The sequence below is a fragment of the Chelonia mydas genome, chromosome 21 (genome assembly GCF_015237465.2).
Source record: "Chelonia mydas isolate rCheMyd1 chromosome 21, rCheMyd1.pri.v2, whole genome shotgun sequence".
Taxonomy (NCBI): domain Eukaryota; kingdom Metazoa; phylum Chordata; order Testudines; family Cheloniidae; genus Chelonia; species Chelonia mydas.
Window position 1 is genome coordinate 17,692,927 of NC_051261.2, and position 20,166 is coordinate 17,713,092.

A 20,166-nucleotide genomic window follows, 5' to 3' on the forward strand; every position below is an offset into this window, starting at 1 on the left:
AGACAACCAATGTGCAAATGGCTAACTCTGTCCAACCTGACCCATGAGATCAGAGTATCCTTGGTCATGTAATAGTACAGACTGGGTCATAAAAGTATCTTCCAGCATCATGCCCCATGTGGCTAGGTGGTATGGCTGTGTGGGGGCTCAGTGGGGATGGGGAATGGGTGATATGACTGTGTAGGGGATCAGTGGGGGCAGGGCCAGGTGGTATGGCTGTGTGGGGGCTTGGGGGGGGGCAGGTGGCATGATGGCTGTGTGGGGGCTCAGGGGGGGCGGGGCAGGTGGCATGATGGCTGTGTAGGGGCTCAGTGGGGATGGGGATGGGTGATATGACTGTGTAGCGGATCAGTGGGGGCAGGGCCAGGTGGTATGGCTGTGTGGGGGCTCAGGGGGGTGGGGCGGGTGGCATGATGGCTGTGTAGGGGCTCAGTGGGGGTGGGGCTGGTGGTGGCTGTATAGGGGCTCAATGGGGGTGGGGCCGGGTGGTATGGCTGTGTAGGGGCTCAGTGGGGACGGGGACGGGTGGTATGGCTGTGTAGGGGCTCAGTGGGGACGGGGACGGGTGGTATGGCTGTGTAGGGGCTCAGTGGGGACGGGGACGGGTGGCATGATGGCTGTGTAGGGGCTCAGTGGGGGTGGCGCTGGTGGCGGCTGTATAGGGGCTCAATGGGGGTGGGACCAGGTGGTATGGCTGTGTAGGGGCTCAGTGGGGACGGGGACAGGTGGCATGATGGCTGTGTAGGGGCTCAGTGGGGATGGGGATGGGTGATATGACTGTGTAGGGGATCAGTGGGGGCAGGGCCAGGTGATATGGCTGTGTGGGGGCCCGGGGGGGTGGGGCGGGTGGCATGATGGCTGTGTAGGGGCTCAGTGGGGGTGGGGCTGGTGGCGGCTGTATAGGGGCTCAATGGGGGTGGGGCCGGGTGGTATGGCTATGTAGGGGCTTAGTGGGGACGGGGACGGGTGGCACGATGTCTGTGTAGGGGCTCAGTGGGGGTGGGGCCAGGGGGCACGATGGCTGTGTAGGGGGTCAGAGGTGGCTTAACCCCACCAGGGAGAGTCCCACACCAAAGTGCAATGAGTGAGGGAGTTTCCACCCACTCAAATACTGTTGTAATAGGAACATAGTGCTGCCCTGGCTATGGCTTCCCTGGGACGACTGCGTCTCTGAGACTACACCAAGCTTGCGCTAACGCTCCCAGCTAGAGAAAGTCCCTGTCCTTGCGTGCCTGCCATCTACAGGTGTGACGAGCCTGAGGCTCATCCCCCTCATGGAGCAGGACACAGGAACACCGCCTGAGCTGTGCAGCTGGGGATAGGCCAGGGCGCTGAGTGATGTCCTATTGTCTGGGGAATACTCGCAATAATGGGGACATGGGGTGGTAGCCAAAGCCAAGGAGGCAGGGTCTCTGCGGAGAGGGAGGGGCTGGAGGAGCAGTGGTTCATGGAGGGGCAGCTGGAGGGGTGAATGGGGTTGCTGTGCTGTGAAGAAGGGAAGGTGTTTCTTTGGCAAAGGGTGGTGTTGGAGATGGGCCGCTGTTGATAGAGCCGGAGAAGGGGGTTCCTGAAGCAAAAGAGAAGCATTTACTGATGATGGGGCTGGTACCAAGGGGAGCAAAGGGACCATATTACCATGCAAGTGCCCCTTCCTGGGGAGTTGGGACAGGGTCGGTGTACAATGGCTGCAGGAGAACTCTTGAACCTGCTGCTGAGATCCCTGATTTGGAGACAAGAATGAGCCTCATTTGCTTCTGCTTGAAGCAAAGAAAGTGTCTGGCAGCAACCAACACAGATTAGCCATATTTGTTCCAGATCTGGAGATGTCACCACCTAGATCTCAGAAAGGGCCTCTCTCCTTCGTGAGAGGGGAAATGCCACCACCCAAGGTGAACTCAAGCTGCCTGCTCCCAGCAGCTGCATCCAGAATGAGAAGAAGGATGAGCTGGACTGTGGGCTGGTGAGGCCCCGAAGCTGCCTCCCCGAGCAGCAAAGCATCTCCTCTCCCAGGTGGGTGGCTGCAGTGGCTAGTTTGCATTCCAGGCTGGAGCACATGGAATTGGCAGGAGGAGCAGCTGCAGGGCTGTTGCTCAGGCTGGTGTATGCCCTTCTGCTGCTTGCTTAGATCTGAGATGGGCAGCCAAGAAGTCTTGAAATGAAATAAACAGAACTCCCATCCCAAATGGCATCTGTTTATGCTACAAGTACAAACAGATTTCCAAGGGGCAGCTCCATACGCACTTAGAGACAGGCCAGATTGTTCCACAGAAAAACGTCTGTCTTTGTGGAATTCATTTAACCCCAGGTTTTGCGAACTGCACATTGCACAGCAGGAAAGAGTTGGGATGGAACTGAACCTGAGCCAGAGCCAAAGATCTCTGCAGGCAGGGGCGTTCAGAGCTGGGGGTTGGCCCATAATACAGAAGGGGAACAGCATTGACTGCAAATTTCCACAGAGGTCAATCATCTTTGGACTTGGCTTTTGTGCTGGCCCATTTCCAGGTTCTGGGCTTTGGTTGCAGTTCAGTGCCAGCAGCTCGGGAGTTCCCTGCAGCTGAGACCACTATTAGAAGGTTCCTACATCAGAGCAAACAGAGCCCTGTTTCTTCTCCTTTCCCCTACGCCTCAAAGGGCCCGCGGTGATGGTGCTGCCTCTGCCAACACCTCCATGCCACTCTGTTCAGAAACAATCTGTGGTGTTGCCTAGTCCTCTGGGGCATGCTTTCCTGCCCTCTTGCAGCGCTGAGCCCTGCTGGCCAGAGCAGCAGGGGGCCCAGATTAATTCATAGAGTTAAAGCTCTGAGCCCAGCTGAGCACCTAGCCGGGGAGTGGGGCGGCTCCCTGTTAGCTATAGTGCAAGGCAATGTTCCCCTGTGCTTGTCTTCAGACAGAAAACCTTTCCCACTTCCCCAGTAGGCTCAGCCCACTCTGTTCCCTTCTGAACTCTTAGGGAGGCAGAAAACTCTCCCAGGATCAATGAGTGACACACAGATCTGATCCCACCCCTCATAAGCTACGTAGTGCACAAAGTCAAAACCATGCTAACTGCAGAGGATCCCAAGGAGCAGTCCCTCTGCACTTCACGAACCACAGAAGTGTGCAATGGGGGTTTAAACTAACAGGCCTCAGACCCAGAATTCACAGGAGGATTTTAATTCACTCAAGAAACAAACAACCCAAGCCACCCCTCCAAATGTGCTCTCCAAGTGACAGATGCTGGGATGCTGTGCAAGCTCCGAGCGGTCTGGTCATGGGGTGGAACAGCTGCCCTGTATGTTTGCTTTGAGTGGACTGGCTGTGTTGTGTCTCTGTGAGGCACATAAAGAATAGGAGACAAATCCCAAGCCACAAGAAAATAAACACACCAGGAGAAGTTATTTGAGTCAAATGGAGATCCTCCAGGATGTGGAAATCTAACCCTCACAAAGCCAATGAAAAGGAGCCTGAACAACAGCAGGATATTTGTACAAGGAAATAGGGAGGCTAAGATGGGTTTTGAAGAGCACAAAAATATAAACACAAACTACAAGAAATTCTTTAAGTGTGTCAGAAGCAGGAAGCCTGCAAAAATACCAGCGTATCTGCTGAATCACCAGGGTTTAAAAGGACTAGGAACAACTAAGGAAGATAAGGACATTGGTGAGAAGCAGCATGATTTCTTTGCATCAGTCTTCCCCATGGAGGAAGTTCGGGAGATTCCTACTACAAACACACTCTTTCCTGGTAATAAGATGAGGTACTATCAGAGAATGAGGTGTCAGAAGAAGACAGGCTCAGAAAAAATAGATACATTCAAAAGCGATATAGCATCCTCATGTTACAGCTCTATTTGAGCTACCCAGCTGGACATGTCCCAGACAGCTGCGGGGAGCCTCCTACTTAATCCGATGTTCCTTTAGCTTGCTGGGGCTGGACACTGTTAGGCTCTGTTCTAGGCATGCACTCCAGCATGGAAGCTTGGAGGGTAACTCGTGTTGTATTGAGATTTAGAAACATTTATAAAAGGTTCTAAAGGCAATCTGAGGAATTACAGACCAATAAGCCTTACATCTGTACCTGGTAAATTGGTTGAAATTATGATCAAACATAGAATAATAAAATTGTAAGATCATGCTACATATAAGATCTAAACAGCTCTGCATCCTTTCTGCTAAGGAAAACCATGTTTTGCTAATCTATTAGAAACTTGGAAATGGTCAGTAAAGTAGTGGATAAAGGAGAACTGGTTGACAATTTAAACTTTCAAAGGCCTTTGACAAGGTCCTACACAAAAGGCAACTAAAGAAGCTAGCTAGTCATGCAATGAAAGGCGAAGTATTGTCATGGATCAAAACAAAGAATAGAACTAACTGACCAATTTGCATTCTGACAAAAAGTGAACAGTGAGGGCCTGACGTTCTGTACTAGGCCCTGTCTTGTTTGATATTTTTATTAACGAGCTGGAAAGGGGCATGAGCAGTGAGGCAGCAAAATCTGAAGATGACACAGAATTCTTTAAAAAGAAAAGTGAGTGAGAAAAAAAAAAACAAGAGTGAGAAAACCTGGATTTGTGCTGGAAATGGCCCACTTTGATTTTCATGCAGGTTGTAAGGAGAGTGGTCACTTTGGATAGGCTATTACCAGCAGGAGAGTGAGTTTGTGTGTGTGGTTTTTGGAGGGGCGTGAGGGGTGAGAGAACCTGGTTTTCTGCAGGAAATGGCCCACCTTTATTATCATACACATTGTGAAGACAGTGGTCACTTTGGATGGGCTATTACCAGCAAGAGAGTGAGTGTTGTCTGTGGGGGGGCGGAGGGTGAGAAACCTGGATTTGTGCTGGAAATGGCCCAACTTGATGATCACTTTAGAAAAGCTACTACCAGCAGGAGAGTGGGGTGGGAGGAGGTATTGTTTCATGGTGTCTGTGTATATAATGTCTTCTGCAATTTCCACAGTATGCATCCGATGAAGTGAGCTGTAGCTCACGAAAGCTCATGCTCAAATAAATTGGTTAGTCTCTAAGGTGCCACAAGTCCTCCTTTTCTTTTTGCGAATACAGACTAACACGGCTGTTACTCTGAAACAGAATTCTTTAAGTTAATCAGGATCACAGAGAACTGTGAGGAACGTCAAAGAGACCTAACAAGCTTGGGGAATGGGCAACACAATGGCAAATGAATGTCAGTGTCCATAAATGCAAAGTAATGCCCATCGTAGCGGAAAATGTGAAGTACTCATGCACCTTACAAGCTGCTATTCTAACTGTATCATGTCAGGAGTAGGACCTGGATGTCATTGCAGAAGCTCAGTGAGACTTTGGCTCAACGTCCATCTGTCATCAAAGAAGCAAACACAATGTTCATAATGTCATTGTAGAAATCAAAGGTGCTGCCTCATCTGGATACTGTGTGCAGCACTGATCCCTCCATCTCCAGCAGGATATTGCAGAAGCAGAGGTCATCCAGAGAAGGTCAGCAAGAATGATCAAGGGCCTGGAAAAATTCTCCTATGAGGAAAGATTGAAAAGTTTGCGATTGTTTCATAAGAAAGGCGATGGGGATAGGAAAAAATGATTAGCCTAGAGAAGGGAGATGGAGAGCTTCTTTTGTCCTTTCTCATAATAGAAGAACAAGGGGACACAATTAAAATGAAAGGTGGGAAATTCAAAACTGATAATAGGAAATATATTTTCACACCGTGTGTAATTAGACTGTGGAACTCACTGCCACATGAATTAGTAAAATCAAGAATTTATAGATTCATAGGTTCAGGCCAGAAGGGACCATTGTGATAATCTAGTCTAATTTCTTGTATAATACAGGCCATAGACCTTCCACAAAATAATTCCTAGAACAGATATTTTAGAAAAATATCCAATCTTGATTTAAAAATTGCCAGTGATGGAGAATCCACCACAACATTTAGTAAATTGTTCTATTGGTCAATTACTTTCAGTGTTAAAAATGTATGTCCTATTTCCCGTCTGAATGTGTCTAGCTTCAACTTCCAGCCATTGAATCATGCAGCTTTCTCTGCTAGACTGAAAAGCCCATTGCTAAATATTTGTTGCCGATGTAGCTACTTATAGACTGAAATCAAGTCACATCTTAACCTTCTTTTTGTTAAGTTATATAGACTGAGCTCCTTTTCTAATCTTTCAATAATTCCTGTGACTCTTCAATTTATCAACATTCTTCTTGAATTATGGACACCTGAACTGGACACAGTATTCCAGCAGCAGTTAGCAAACACAGAGGTAAAATAATCTCTCTACTCCTACTGGAGATTCCCCTGTTTGGGCATTAGCCCTTTTGGCCACAGCATTGCACGGGGAGCTCATGTTCAGATGGATTATCCACCGGGACCCCCAATCTTTTTCAGAATCACTGCTTCCTGGGATAGAATCTCCCACCCTGTAAGTATGGCCTAAGTTCGTTATTCCTAGATGGATACATTTGCATTTAGCCTTATTAAAATGCAGTGTTTGCTTGCACGCAGTTTACCAAGTGATCCAAGATCACTGTGAATCAGTGACCTGCCCTGTCCGTTATTCACCACTCCTCCAATTTTTGTGTCATCTGCAAACTTTAGCAGTGATGATTTTATGTTTTCTTCCAGGTCATTGATAAAAATGTTTAAAAGGGCTAAGAACCAATCCCTGTGGGACCCCACTGGAAACACACCTGCTCAATGATGATTCCCCATTTACCGTTACATTTTGAGATCAATCTTTAGCCAGATTTTAATCCATTTAATGTGTGTCAGGTTAATTTGATATCATTCTAGTTTTGTAATCAAAATGTGGTACGATTCCAAATCAAACGCCTTACAGAAGTGTAAGTAAATTACATCAACACTAAATTACATCAGCACTATTATTACCAACCAAACTTGTCATCTCCTCAAAACAAGATAGTTTGGCAGGATCTATTTCTATAAATCCATGTTGTTTGGCATTAATTATATTAGTTAGTTAGTACCCTCTGGCATTTGGGGCAGCGACGAAGCTTCTCCACTCCTGTCTGTTTCTGGCAAGTCTTTCAATGGTTCCCCAGCTGTGCCCCAGGATTTTTAGCTCCACTTCCACAGCTCTTCACCAGGTTGTTTTTAAGCGGCCACATTTTCACTTGCCTTCAGGTGTCCATCTTATTGCCACTCTGGTGATGGAATCAGTTTCCATTCGAAGCACATGGCCAATCCATCTCCAGCGCCTCCTGGCAAAGGTGGTGCTCATATCTTCTTGGCTGCACTGTGTGAATAGATCCTGGTTTGAGATTGTTCTGGGCCAAAATATAGGGAGGATTTTTCTGAGGCAGGTTGTGTGGAATGAAGACAGTTTGGACTTGTCATACTTTCTCATTCCCCAGCATTCTGCACTATATAGTATAAACGCAGCTCTGATAAATCTTGAGTTTGGTTTTGGTGTTGTATTTTGATGATTTCCAGACTGTATTTAAGCTTCTGAAGGTGTTCCTGGCTTTACTGATTCTGTTCCAGATGTCCTGGCTTGTTCCGCCATCCTGGCTGATGGTGCTGCCCAAGTATGTGACTGTTTTCTACATTGGTGAGAATGTGATCCTCTATCCATACTGGTGATGGTGAGGCAATATTAAGGGTCACAATATCTGTCTTATTACGGTTGATTTTCAGTCCGATTTGCTGGCTGAATGTATTGAGTCAGGTTGTTTTTTCTTGCATATGGTGTTGGGTATGTGTTAGGAGAGCGAGATGATCTGCAAAGTCCAGGTCTTCAAGGAATGAGAAGGGTGTCCATCTGATGCCTCTTGGCATGTCTTCTGTTGTACACCACATTACCCAGTCGATGGCAATGTTGAAGAGGATTGCAGACATGACACACCCCTGACGTACTCCTGTTTTGACTTCAAAACAGCTCACTTTGATCAACACTGCATATAAAGTTGGAATAGAAGCTTTTGATTATGTTGATTATGTGGAGGGGGATTTCATATGCCTGCAGAATACGCCATAGGCTGGTCCTCTGAATGCTATCAAAAGTCTTCTCAAAGTCTATGAAGTTTATGTAGAGTTGCCATTGCCATTCTGAGCATTATTCTATTATGTTTTGTAGAGTGAAGATCTGGTCTGTCCATCCACGCCCTTTCCAAAAACCGGCTTGCTCTTTTCTGAGAATGCTATCAACTGCCTCTGATATACACTGGACTATGAACTTACACAATACCTTGTGTACACAATACCTTGCTTGGCACAAATTAAAGTGTGATACCATGCCAGTTATTACAATCACTGACAGCATCTTTCTATGGTATCTTCACTATAACCCCATTGTTCCACTCATCTGGCACTTTTTCCCTTTCTCAGACTGATGGGAATAGAGGGGCCAAGATAGATGCTGCTAACTCAGGATTTACATTGAACAATTCTGCATTCAAGTTGTCCTTGCCAGGAGCTTTCCAATTTTTTAAGGATTTGGTGGCGTGGATGATCTCTTCCTTAGTTGGAGTGTCTGTGTTGATATCAAGATCTTCTTCTGCCTTCCAGATGTTTGCTTCCTCTTTAGGTGGCTCCCTGTTCAGCAATTCTTTGAAGTGCTCTGTCCAGCGTATTTCTTGTTCTTTTTCTGTTGTCAGTGGATGGCCTTGTTTGTCCCTGTTACGTGTGTTTCTTGGTGTCTGCCATTTGCACTGATAAGTACCGTCTTTTTTTTAGACAGTTCCTTGTTCACCACAAGTAGCTTCATCTTCTGCTTGTGCTGCCAGATTATCAGTATCATGTTGTTTGTCCGCTCTCACAAGGTGTTTGCCCTCTCGGTGTGCCTTGCTGTACTGCTTGTGGTATTTGTCCTTTCGCTTCTGGGATTTTGTGTCTAAAACTTTTTTCTTCAGAGCTCATCTGCTTTCTATGGCATTCCATATGCTGGGTGTAATCCACTCCTTCCTTTTCTTCTGCTTGTAGCCTAGACAGGCTTCACTGCTCTGTTTATAGATTTTTATTACTTTGTCCCACTTCTTGTTGATCCCCTCATCTGTGTTCCCCTCCTCTTCATCGTCTGCAAGTGCCTGAAACCTGTTCTTTAACTGCAGAACGAAGGTTTTCTGTATTTCAGGGACCTTTTGCTTGCTAACGTGATAACATCTATGTCCCTTGTTTGGTGGACCCACACTTCTCAGTTTTAGCTTGATGGAGGCTGTCACAAGGTGGTGGTCGCTGCCAACATCTGCTCCCCTTCTCACTTTCACATCTGTCAGTGAGCGTCACCTTTTGCCATCATATGGTCAATCTGGTTCTTATCTCTGCCATTTGGAGAACACCATGTCATCTTGTGAATTTCACGATGTTGAAATAGGGTTCCACCGATGACTGGGTCAATCATATTGCAGAGATCAACAAGTCTCTCTCCGTTTTCATTCACGCTGCCACACCCATGTCTTCCCATTGTTCTGGCATTGTTTGTGTTGTCCTTACCAAACTTGGCATTCAGGTCTCCCATGATGATAGTTAAGTTGTGGCGTGGTACTCTCTCTAACTCCACCTGTAGTCTAAGGTAGAATTTGTCCTTCGCTTCTTCATCGCCGTCATTTCTTGGAGTATAGCTCTGGATCAGGGTGATATTATTGTTTTTCCCTTTCAGTCTGGCTCTCATAAATCTGCTGCTGATGGACTTCCATTCAAGCAGGGACCGTTCCACTCCCTTCTTCAAAAGGGTAGCAACATCCTCATGATGTTGCCCATAATCCCATGCAGAATACAGCAAAGTTTCTCCCAAGGCTATTGTTAGTCTTCCTGATCCCATCCACCTGCTCACTGACACCCAGGATGTGTAAACTGTTGTGTCTCATCTCTGCTGTGACTTGAGCTAGCTTCCCTGTCTTGTACATTGCCTGTACGTTCAGAAAAAAAAGTTTGGTTTTTTTCTTGATGTTGAGCACTTCAGTCTTCTTGCCAGTGGCTTCCATTAATTAATTATAGAGTAGCAGCTGTGTTAGTCTGTATCAGCAAAAACAACAAAGAGTACTTGTGGCACCTTAGAGACTAACATTTGAGCATAAGCTTTCATGGGCTACAGCCCACTTCATCAGATGCAAAGAATGGAACATACAGTAAGAAGATATTTATACATACAGAGCACATGAAAAGGTGGAAGTACCCATACCAACTGTAAGAGGCTAATTAATTAAGAGGAACTATTATCAGCAGGGGAAAAAAATTTTTTGAAGTGATAATCAAGATGGCCCATTTCGGACAGTTGACACGAAGGTGTGAGGATACTTAACATGGGGAAATAGATTCAATTAGTGTAATGACCGAGCCATTCCCAGTCTCTGTTCAAACCTAAGTTAATGGTATCTAGTTTACATATTAATTCAAATTACTATATGTTCCATTCTATACATCCGATGAAGTGGGCTGTAGCCCACGAAAACTTATGCTCAAATAAAGTTCTTAGTCTCTAAGGTGCCACAAGTATTCCTGTTCTTTTTATTAATTAATTATATTACCCTCCTTTAAATATTTATTAATCGAGTCCCATTTCACCCACTCCTTTATTTTGTCAATTTCTAACAAGTAGGGATTAGGATGAGACTGTCATGGGGGATGCATATTAATCCCACATCTGCTACTGGAGTTTTTTCTGCACCTTTCTCTGAAGCATCTGGTGCTGACCATTGTCCAAGACAGGGTACTGGGCGAGATGGAACCTGGGTCTGATCTAGTCTGGCAAGTCTTCTGTTCTTTTCATGAGCTACCAACATACTGCATGCATCACACAATGCCTGACTGGTGTGTTTGGATGTGTATTGTATACTGTGGGGACCCAGATTAATACAGAGAGTTATTAATCTACCTTTGAAAACCATGAATAGCAACAGAATTTAGAACTGTTTTGCATTAAGCAGCACTGACATTATAGTAAATAACAGAAACAGAATGCTACCCAGTTACTCTGTTATATTTGCTAGACAATTACGGGAGTTTGTGACCAGGGTCCTAGTGGGGAGCCAGCTGTGGTCATTCAACTAGGGTGAACTGCAAAGAATGGGGCAGACAATCCCCATAAAGCTGGTGGATATTCCAATACCTAGATGTACCAAGCCAGCATAAAACAGCTTCTTTATTACCTCACTGGTAACTCAGAAGTCCAAACAACACAGTTCCTTTAAAGTCAGGGCCATCCCTAGCTATTTTGGTGCCCTATGCAGCCTCCCCCACCCCCGTGGGGGGCCTGTATGGGGCCCCAGATCTCCACGGGGGGGAGGGGGGACCTGGCCCCAGGCCTCCGTGGAGGATGGGGGCTGGCCACTTCCTGCGGGAAGTGGAGTGACCTGGCCCCAGCCTGCTCCGCTCCCCTGGCTCCCAGCCACGCCACTGGCAAGTGCTGGGGAGCAGTTCCTCCCTGCCCCCCATGTCTGGGAGCCAGGGGAGCAGAGCAGGCTGGGGACAGGTCGCTCCACTTACCACCGATGGTGAGTGCAGGGTCAGGCCTGGCTGCAATCTTCAGGGGAGTGGGGGCCAGGCTGGGGCGGAAAGAGGCAGGGCTGGGGCAGAGCAGGGGCAGGGGCCTGGGGAAAAGCCGGAGCAGGGGCTGGAGCAGCACGCAGCTGCACAGGGCACTAGGAAATTTGGTGCCCCACATTTCCTGGTGCCCTATGCAGCTCCGTGCTTTGCATATGGATAAGGACGGCCCTGCTTAAAGTGATCAATTCTGAAGCACTTAGAGGAAAGGAAAGTGATCAGGAACAATCAGCATGGATTCACCAAGGGCAAGTCATGCCTGACTAATCTGATTGCCTTCTATGATGAGATAACTGGCTCTGTGGATGAGGGGAAGGCAGTGGACGTGTTATTCCTTGACTTTAGCAAAGCTTTTGACTCGGTCTCCCACAGTATTCTTGCCCGCAAGTTAAAGAAGTATGGGCTGGATGAATGGACTATAAGGTGGATAGAAAGCTGGCTAGATCGTCGCGCTCAACAGGTAGTGATCAATGGCTCCATGTCTAGTTGGCAGCCGGTATCAAACGGAGTGCCCCAACAGTCAGTCCTGGGGCCCGTTTTGTTCAATATCTTCATTAATGATATGGAGGATGGTGTGGATTGCACCCTCAGCAAGTTTGCAGATGACACTAAACTGGGAGGAGAGGTAGATACGCTGGAGGGGAGGGATAGGATACAGAGGGCCCTAGAGAAATTGGAGGATTGGGCCAAAAGAAATCTGATGAGGTTCAACAAGGTCAAGTGCAGAGTCCTGCACTTAGGACGGAAGAATCCAATGCACCGCTACAGACTAGGGACCGAATGGCTAGGCAGCAGTTCTGCAGACTAGGACCTAGGGATTACAGTGGACGAGAAGCTGGATATGAGTCAACAGTGTGCCCTTGTTGCCAAGAAGGCTAGCGGCATTTTGGACTGTATAAGTAGGGGCATTACCAGCAGATTGAGGAACATGATCATTCCCCTCTGTTTGACATTGGTGAGGCCTCGTCTGGAGTACTGTGTCCAGTTTTGGGCCCCACACTACAAGAAGGATGTGGAAAAGTTGGAAAGCATCCGGCGGAGGGCAACAAAAATTATTAGGGGACTGAAGCACATGACTTATAAGGAGAGACTGAGGGAACTGGGATTGTTTAGTCTGCGGAAGAGAAGAATGAGGGGGGATTTGATAGCTGCTTTCAACTACCTGAAAGGGGGTTCCAAAGAGGATGGATCTAGACTCACATGACTGGAGTACAGTCATGGATGGTTATAAACTGTTCAGGAAGGACAGGCAGGGCAGAAAAGGTTGGGGAGTAGCACTGTATGTAAGGGAGCAGTATGACTGCTCAGAGCTCCGGTACGAATCTGTGGAAAAACCTGAGTGTCTCTGGATTAAGTTTAGAAGTGTGTGCAACAAGAGTGATGTAGTGGTGGGAGTCTGCTATAGACCACCGGACCAGGGGGATGAGGTGGATGAGGCTTTCTTCCGGCAGCTCACGGAAGCTACTAGATCGCATGCCCTGATTCTCATGGGTGACTTTAATTTTCCTGATATCTGCTGGGAGAGCAATACAGCGGTGCATAGACAATCCAGGAAGTTTTTGGAAAGCGTAGGGGACAATTTCCTGGTGCAAGTGCTACGGGAGCCAACTAGGGGGGGCGCTTTTCTTGACCTGCTGCTCACAAACCGGGTAGAATTAGTGGGGGAAGCAAAAGTGGATGGGAATCTGGGAGGCAGTGACCATGAGTTGGTTGAGTTCAGGATCCTGACGCAGGGAAGAAAGGTAAGCAGCAGGATACGGACCCTGGACTTCAGGAAAGCAGACTTCGACTCCCTCAGGGAACAGATGGCCAGGATCCCCTGGGGGACTAACATGAAGGGGAAGGGAGTCCAGGAGAGCTGGCTGTATTTCAAGGAATCCCTGTTGAGGTTACAGGGACAAACCATCCCGATGAGTCGAAAGAAGAGTAAATATGGCAGGCGACCAGCTTGGCTTAATGGTGAAATCCTAGCGGATCTTAAACATAAAAAAGAAGCTTACAAGAAGTGGAAGGTTGGACATATGACCAGGGAAGAGTATAAAAATATTGCTCGGGCATGTAGGAAAGATATCAGGAGGGCCAAATCGCACCTGGAGCTGCAGCTAGCAAGAGATGTCAAGAGTAACAAGAAGGGTTTCTTCAGGTATGTTGGCAACAAGAAGAAAGCCAAGGAAAGTGTGGGCCCCTTACTGAATGAGGGAGGCAACCTAGTGACAGAGGATGTGGAAAAAGCTAATGTACTCAATGCTTTTTTTGCCTCTGTTTTCACTAACAAGGTCAGCTCCCAGACTGCTGCGCTGGGCATCACAAAATGGGGAAGAGATGGCCAGCCCTCTGTGGAGATAGAGGTGGTTAGGGACTATTTAGAAAAGCTGGACGTGCACAAGTCCATGGGGCTGGACGAGTTGCATCCGAGAGTGCTGAAGGAATTGGCGGCTGTGATTGCAGAGCCCTTGGCCATTATCTTTGAAAACTCGTGGCGAACGGGGGAAGTCCCGGATGACTGGAAAAAGGCTAATGTAGTGCCAATCTTTAAAAAAGGGAAGAAGGAGGATCCTGGGAACTACAGGCCAGTCAGCCTCACCTCAGTCCCTGGAAAAATCATGGAGCAGGTCCTCAAAGAATCAATCCTGAAGCACTTACATGAGAGGAAAGTGATCAGGAACAGTCAGCATGGATTCACCAAGGGAAGGTCATGCCTGACTAATCTAATCGCCTTTTATGATGAGATTACTGGTTCTGTGGATGAAGGGAAAGCAGTGGATGTATTGTTTCTTGACTTTAGCAAAGCTTTTGACACGGTCTCCCACAGTATTCTTGTCAGCAAGTTAAGGAAGTATGGGCTGGATGAATGCACTATAAGGTGGGTAGAAAGTTGGCTAGATTGTCGGGCTCAACGGGTAGTGATCAATGGCTCCATGTCTAGTTGGCAGCCGGTGTCAAGTGGAGTGCCCCAGGGGTCGGTCCTGGGGCCGGTTTTGTTCAATATCTTCATAAATGATCTGGAGGATGGTGTGGATTGCACTCTCAGCAAATTTGCGGATGATACTAAACTGGGACGAGTGGTAGATACGCTGGAGGGGAGGGATAGGATACAGAAGGACCTAGACAAATTGGAGGATTGGGCCAAAAGAAATCTGATGAGGTTCAATAAGGATAAGTGCAGGGTCCTGCACTTAGGATGGAAGAATCCAATGCACCGCTACAGACTAGGGACCGAATGGCTAGGCAGCAGTTCTGCGGAAAAGGACCTAGGGGTGACAGTGGATGAGAAGCTGGATATGAGTCAGCAGTGTGCCCTTGTTGCCAAGAAGGCCAATGGCATTTTGGGATGTATAAGTAGGGGCATAGCGAGCAGATCGAGGGACGTGATCGTTCCCCTCTATTCGACACTGGTGAGGCCTCATCTGGAGTACTGTGTCCAGTTTTGGGCCCCACACTACAAGAAGGATGTGGATAAATTGGAGAGAGTCCAGCGAAGGGCAACAAAAATGATTAGGGGTCTAGAGCACATGACTTATGAGGAGAGGCTGAGGGAGCTGGGATTGTTTAGTCTGCAGAAGAGAAGAATGAGGGGGGATTTGATAGCTGCTTTCAACTACCTGAAAGGGGGTTCCAAAGAGGATGGCTCTAGACTGTTCTCAATGGTAGCAGATGACAGAATGAGGAGTAATGGTCTCAAGTTGCAATGGGGGAGGTTTAGATTGGATATTAGGAAAAACTTTTTCACTAAGAGGGTGGTGAAACACTGGAATGCGTTACCTAGGGAGGTGGTAGAATCTCCTTCCTTAGAGTTTTTAAGGTCAGGCTTGACAAAGCCCTGGCTGGGATGATTTAACTGGGACTTGGTCCTGCTTCGAGCAGGGGGTTGGACTAGATGACCTTCTGGGGTCCCTTCCAACCCTGATATTCTATGATTCTATGATTCTATGACTGTTCTCAGTGGTAGCAGATGACAGAACAAGGAGCAATGGTCTCAAGTTGCAGTGGGGGAGGTTTAGGTTGGATATTAGGAAAAACTTTTTCACTAGGAGGGTGGTGAAGCACTGGAATGGGTTACCTAGGGAGGTGGTGGAATCTCCTTCCTTTGAGGTTTTTAAGATCAGGTTTGACAAAGCCCTGGCTGGGATGATTTAGTTGGGGACTGGCCCTGCTTTGAGCAGGGGGTTGGACTAGATGACCTCCTGAGGTGCCTTCCAACCCTGATATTCTATGAGTCTATGATTCTATGATCCAGCCTCAGGCCTCCATCCAGTTATCCATGTCAAATATGAGGAAAATTTCTGTAAATCTTATTTCATTGTATAAAAGAAAAGGTTTTGCCAATCCCAAAGGATCTGACACATCACCTCCCAGGTTAATGAATGTTTCAGACCTTACTCAAGTACACGCTACAGCCAATTCTTATTAACTAAAATCTAAAGGTTTATTTATAAAAAGAAAGAAAGAAAGGTGAGAGTTAAAACTGGTTAAATGGAATCAATGACATACAGTGATGGCAAAGTTCTTGGCTCAGGCTTGTAGCAGTGATGGAATAAACTGCAGGTTCAAATCAAGTCTCTGGAGAACATCCACAGCTTGGACAGGTCATTCAGTCCATTGTTCAGAGCTTCAATTTGTAGCGAAGCTCCTCCAGAGGTAAGACACAGGATTGAAGACCCAATGGAGGTGTTTCCAGGGCCTTTTATAGCTTTTGCCATGTGGAGGGCATCCCATTGTTCTTACTGTGGAAAATTACAGCAGCAAGATGGCGTTTGGATGGCAAGTCCCATGTCCAGGCATGTCACCTAGTTACAGCAGGACATTCCGTTCAGTGCAGAGGGCATCTCCCAGGGTCCATTGTCAGTTCAATGTTCTCTCGATGGGCCACTCCATTTGAATAGTCCCGCCAGGATGTGCTGACTAATTACTTTGTGGTTGTGTTCCCCCAGGAACAAACATTTGAAATCCAGGTATAGAGCCAATACTTATTACTTCACATACAAAAATGATACATGCATACAGATAGAATAATCATAACCAGCAAATCATAACCTTTTCATAGACACCTCACTCAACAACCTTTGTACAAATATTTGCTGCAAATATATAACAGTGGTCGCAACAATGATCTATATGGTTATATTTTAATCAGATAATGTCACAGAGTTGTATCTAATAGTTTGTTGTTTCTTTCTCTAATTTTCTTTCTCATTAGGAAGGGATGCCAGCAGAGAGGAAGAAAGACCCCAGGAATCTGGAAGGAAAGGGCAAGGAAGCTCGTTCCCAAGACCTTGTCAGGAAACGAGACTTTGATCTGGGAAAAGAACGTAACAAAGGAGAATGTGCTCAGAGAACAAGTTACAAAGAGAAGGAAGAACTAGAGAGTAAATGCAATGAGAAACCCAAAGGAGAAAAGGCCCCCAAGGACAAAGACAAGGCCATGGACAAAAAATTCATAGGAAAGGACAGAAAGGAAGAAGAGAAGAGTGCAGCACCAAAGAAAGAGCTAGGAAAGGACAGAAAGGAAGAAGAGAAGACTGCAGCACCAAAGAAAGAGCTAGGAAAGCACAGAAAGGAAGAAGAGAAGACTGCAACACCAAAGAAAGAGCTAGGAAAGCACAGAAAGGAAGAAGAGAAGAGTGCAGCACCAAAGAAAGAGCTAGGAAAGGACAGAAGGGAAGAAGAGAAGACTGCAGCACCAAAGAAAGAGCTAGGAAAGGACAGAAAGGAAGAAGAGAAGACTGCAGCACCAAAGAAAGAGCTAGGAAAGGACAGAAGGGAAGAAGAGAAGACTGCAGCACCAAAGAAAGAGCTAGGAAGGAATAGAAAAGGAGAAGAAAAGAGAGAAAAGGAGAGTAAAGAAGAAGAAAGGTGTTCAGCTTTAAAGAAATACTCAAAGGTTGATGGTAAGGAGAAATCACTTACAGACTCCAAAGGAGTCACTGAGGAAAAGCCTCCTCTGTCACCAGAGACAGGGCCTAAACAGATCCCAGAAAACAGCCCCTCAAAACCTGTGGATAGCCCCCCAAGCCAGACCAAGGAAGAGGAAGAAGCAGCTTCCAGTATCTTTGATGAGCCCTTAGAAAGAGTGAAGAATAATGACCCAGAGATGATGGAAGTCAATGTCAATAACTCCGACTGCATCACCAGTGAAATCCTGGTGCGCTTCACAGAGGCCTTGGAATTTAACACCGTGGTCAAAGTGTTTTCACTGGCCAATACCCATGCTGATGACCATGTCGCATTTGCCATCGCCATTATGTTGAAGTCAAACAAGACACTAACTAGCATCAATCTGGACTCTAACCACATCACGGGTAAAGGGATCCTGGCCATCTTCCGTGCGCTGCTGCAGAACAACACCCTGACAGAGCTGCGTTTCCATAACCAGAGACACATCTGCGGGGGGAAGACGGAGATGGAGATAGCCAAGCTGCTGAAGGAGAACACCACCCTCCTGAAGCTGGGCTATCATTTTGAACTGGCAGGTCCCCGCATGACAGTCACAAACCTGCTGAGTAGGAACATGGACAAGCAGAGGCAGAAACGCCTGCAGGAGCAGAAACAGGTTCAGGAACGTAGCGAGAAGAAGAATCTGCTAGAGGTGCCAAAGGCAGGCGGCTTGCTAAAGGGGTCCCCCAAGCCTTCACCACAGTCATCCCCAAAATCTTCCCCGTGGTCTTCCCCTAAAAGTTCTCCTAAGAAGGGTGGGCCTCCGGCTGCACCTCCCCCACCCCCACCTCCACTAGCCCCACCCCTGATCAATGAAAATATAAGGAATTCTCTCTCTCCAGCCACCCAGAGGAAGATGGTGGAGAAGGCACTTCCTGCTCAGGAGAAGAACTCAAGGGACCAGCTGTTGGCGGCCATTCGATCCAGCAATGTCAAACAGCTAAAGAAGGCAAGTGAGGGGCCGAGGAGCTGGGATCTCCACAGAACATTACCAGGTTCATTGGGTGACCCAAGATTTCAGGTCTAGCTTTAGATTCTTTCCCCCCCACCCCCACCCCAGTGTTTGAGTCCAAGCACATTTGGACACCACGTTCATGTCACCCAAGTACTGAATATGGGAGGCTTAACCTGCTTTGGAGAGTCTCCATGTGCCAGCCAATCGGAACCAGCCTCTGGGACGGAATTCTGGCACGTTAGTCAGTTCCCGAGATCCTCTCGCCGTTTGCCTCGGCAAAGCCCAGTAACCCCAAAGCAACTGGCTGAAGGCTCCAGAGCAGTTTGGCTATATTCTTTCCAGCAGCCAAATTCTGGTCCCACCTCATTTAAGTCAATGGCCAGTTGCTGGGGGACTTGGCTTCAGATGAGCTCAAGAGCCTGAAACCTCCAGTGAGTCACCGGCCGACAGTGGGTGAGCCCAGATTCCCCAGGCCCACGGGCACTGAGTCTCTGGGGCGTCTCCACACTCTGAGCTTGAGGATTTTCTCCAACTTCTCCCTCAATAACCCAGCCACAGATAACTGGGCATGTGCTCAGTGTAGTACCCAGAGGCATGTGCCATGGGACCCAGCTGAGGCCTCCCAGGTGTTAGTGGGGTAAACATCTGTCTTTTTTGCCATCTCAGCCCAGTGCTGTTGTCTGAGCTCAGATGGTACACCACAGGCTCTGGCTGGCTCAGTGTGAGGACAGAGATCTCTTGCTAGTGTCAAGTGTAAAGGCTGGTGACTCAGGTGAATGGTAATGGGGTGCCCTGTCTCTCAGTAAAGACTTGGGGAATTGCAGGCCCTACCTGAGTTGCCCATATTGCAGCTGGTTTTCTGGCATCAGCGAGAGGCACAGACTGAACGGCCCATGGAGACCGAACTCCCCTCGACCCTCTCGAGCTGGGTCAGGGGACAGAGGCCTGAGCTGCTGCTGCTGCCTGCCCACTGGAGAGAGAGTCACTCCTCAAGACTACTTATGCAACACCTGGCTCACTCAATTCATTTAAAAATAAACAAGCCCAACCTGTTCCAGTAACCCCCTGGTTCCAGTCCTGTGCCGAAGGGTAACCGACCCTTTTATCTTGGCAGGTGGAGGTCCCAAAATTATTGCAATAGGATATGGAAGCTGGATCTCCCGCATGGATGAGACCTGTGGCAGAAAATGGGACGTTTGCCTTTCTCATGACTGTTTACATGACCAGTCCTTGGGGACTCTGCAGTGTCCACCTGCCTGCCCCAGAGCTGGAGGAGCAGTGTTCTCTGTGGGGTCCAACTAAGGGGGGCAGCCCTGAGAAGGGCCCTGGGGTCATTGGATGCAGCGTGTGCGGCAGACCTGGTATTCATTTTTACATTCTTTAAACTCTTAAAGCTCTTTCTTTTAGCCAGCACCAGCGTGCGACGTGCCAGTGCAAGATGGGGGCAGGGTTGCAGGAATTGGGGGAGGGTGTTTGTTCCTATTTCTGCTGACAGAGTTTGGAGCATGAGGTAGTTACCAAGTGCAGCAGATGCAGGATGGATGTCCCTGAATGTCTGGGTCCACATCTCCAGAACTGCATGGCTCTGCCAATACAGAACAGCACACAGACAGCGACCTGAACCCCAAAAAGCCTTGCTTAGCTCTTGGCTTGGAGTCTGTCGGGGAGAACTGGCAGCGGGACATTGTCTGGAGTGACACAGAGCCAAACTCAGGAGAATGCTTGGGGCAGAAACGAATTGCCACCTCTCTGCAGGTTCAGGATCTCCAGTGCCCTGAAAAGGAAAAGGGAGCGTATGGTGCACG

General features: G+C 47.7%; 1 protein-coding gene across 1 annotated transcript in view; it reads left to right on the plus strand.

The window, feature by feature from the left end:
- Window positions 1-20,143, plus strand: part of LMOD1 (leiomodin 1) — a 53,439-nt gene extending 33,296 nt beyond the window's left edge. The window contains exons 2-3 of the mRNA XM_007057907.4: window positions 16,670-18,355; window positions 19,476-20,143. Of these exons, the coding sequence (XP_007057969.2) occupies window positions 16,670-18,355; window positions 19,476-19,502 (1,713 nt within the window). The 3' untranslated portion in view covers window positions 19,503-20,143. The remainder of the gene's footprint in view (window positions 1-16,669; window positions 18,356-19,475) is intronic.
- Window positions 20,144-20,166: the final 23 nt, after the last annotated feature.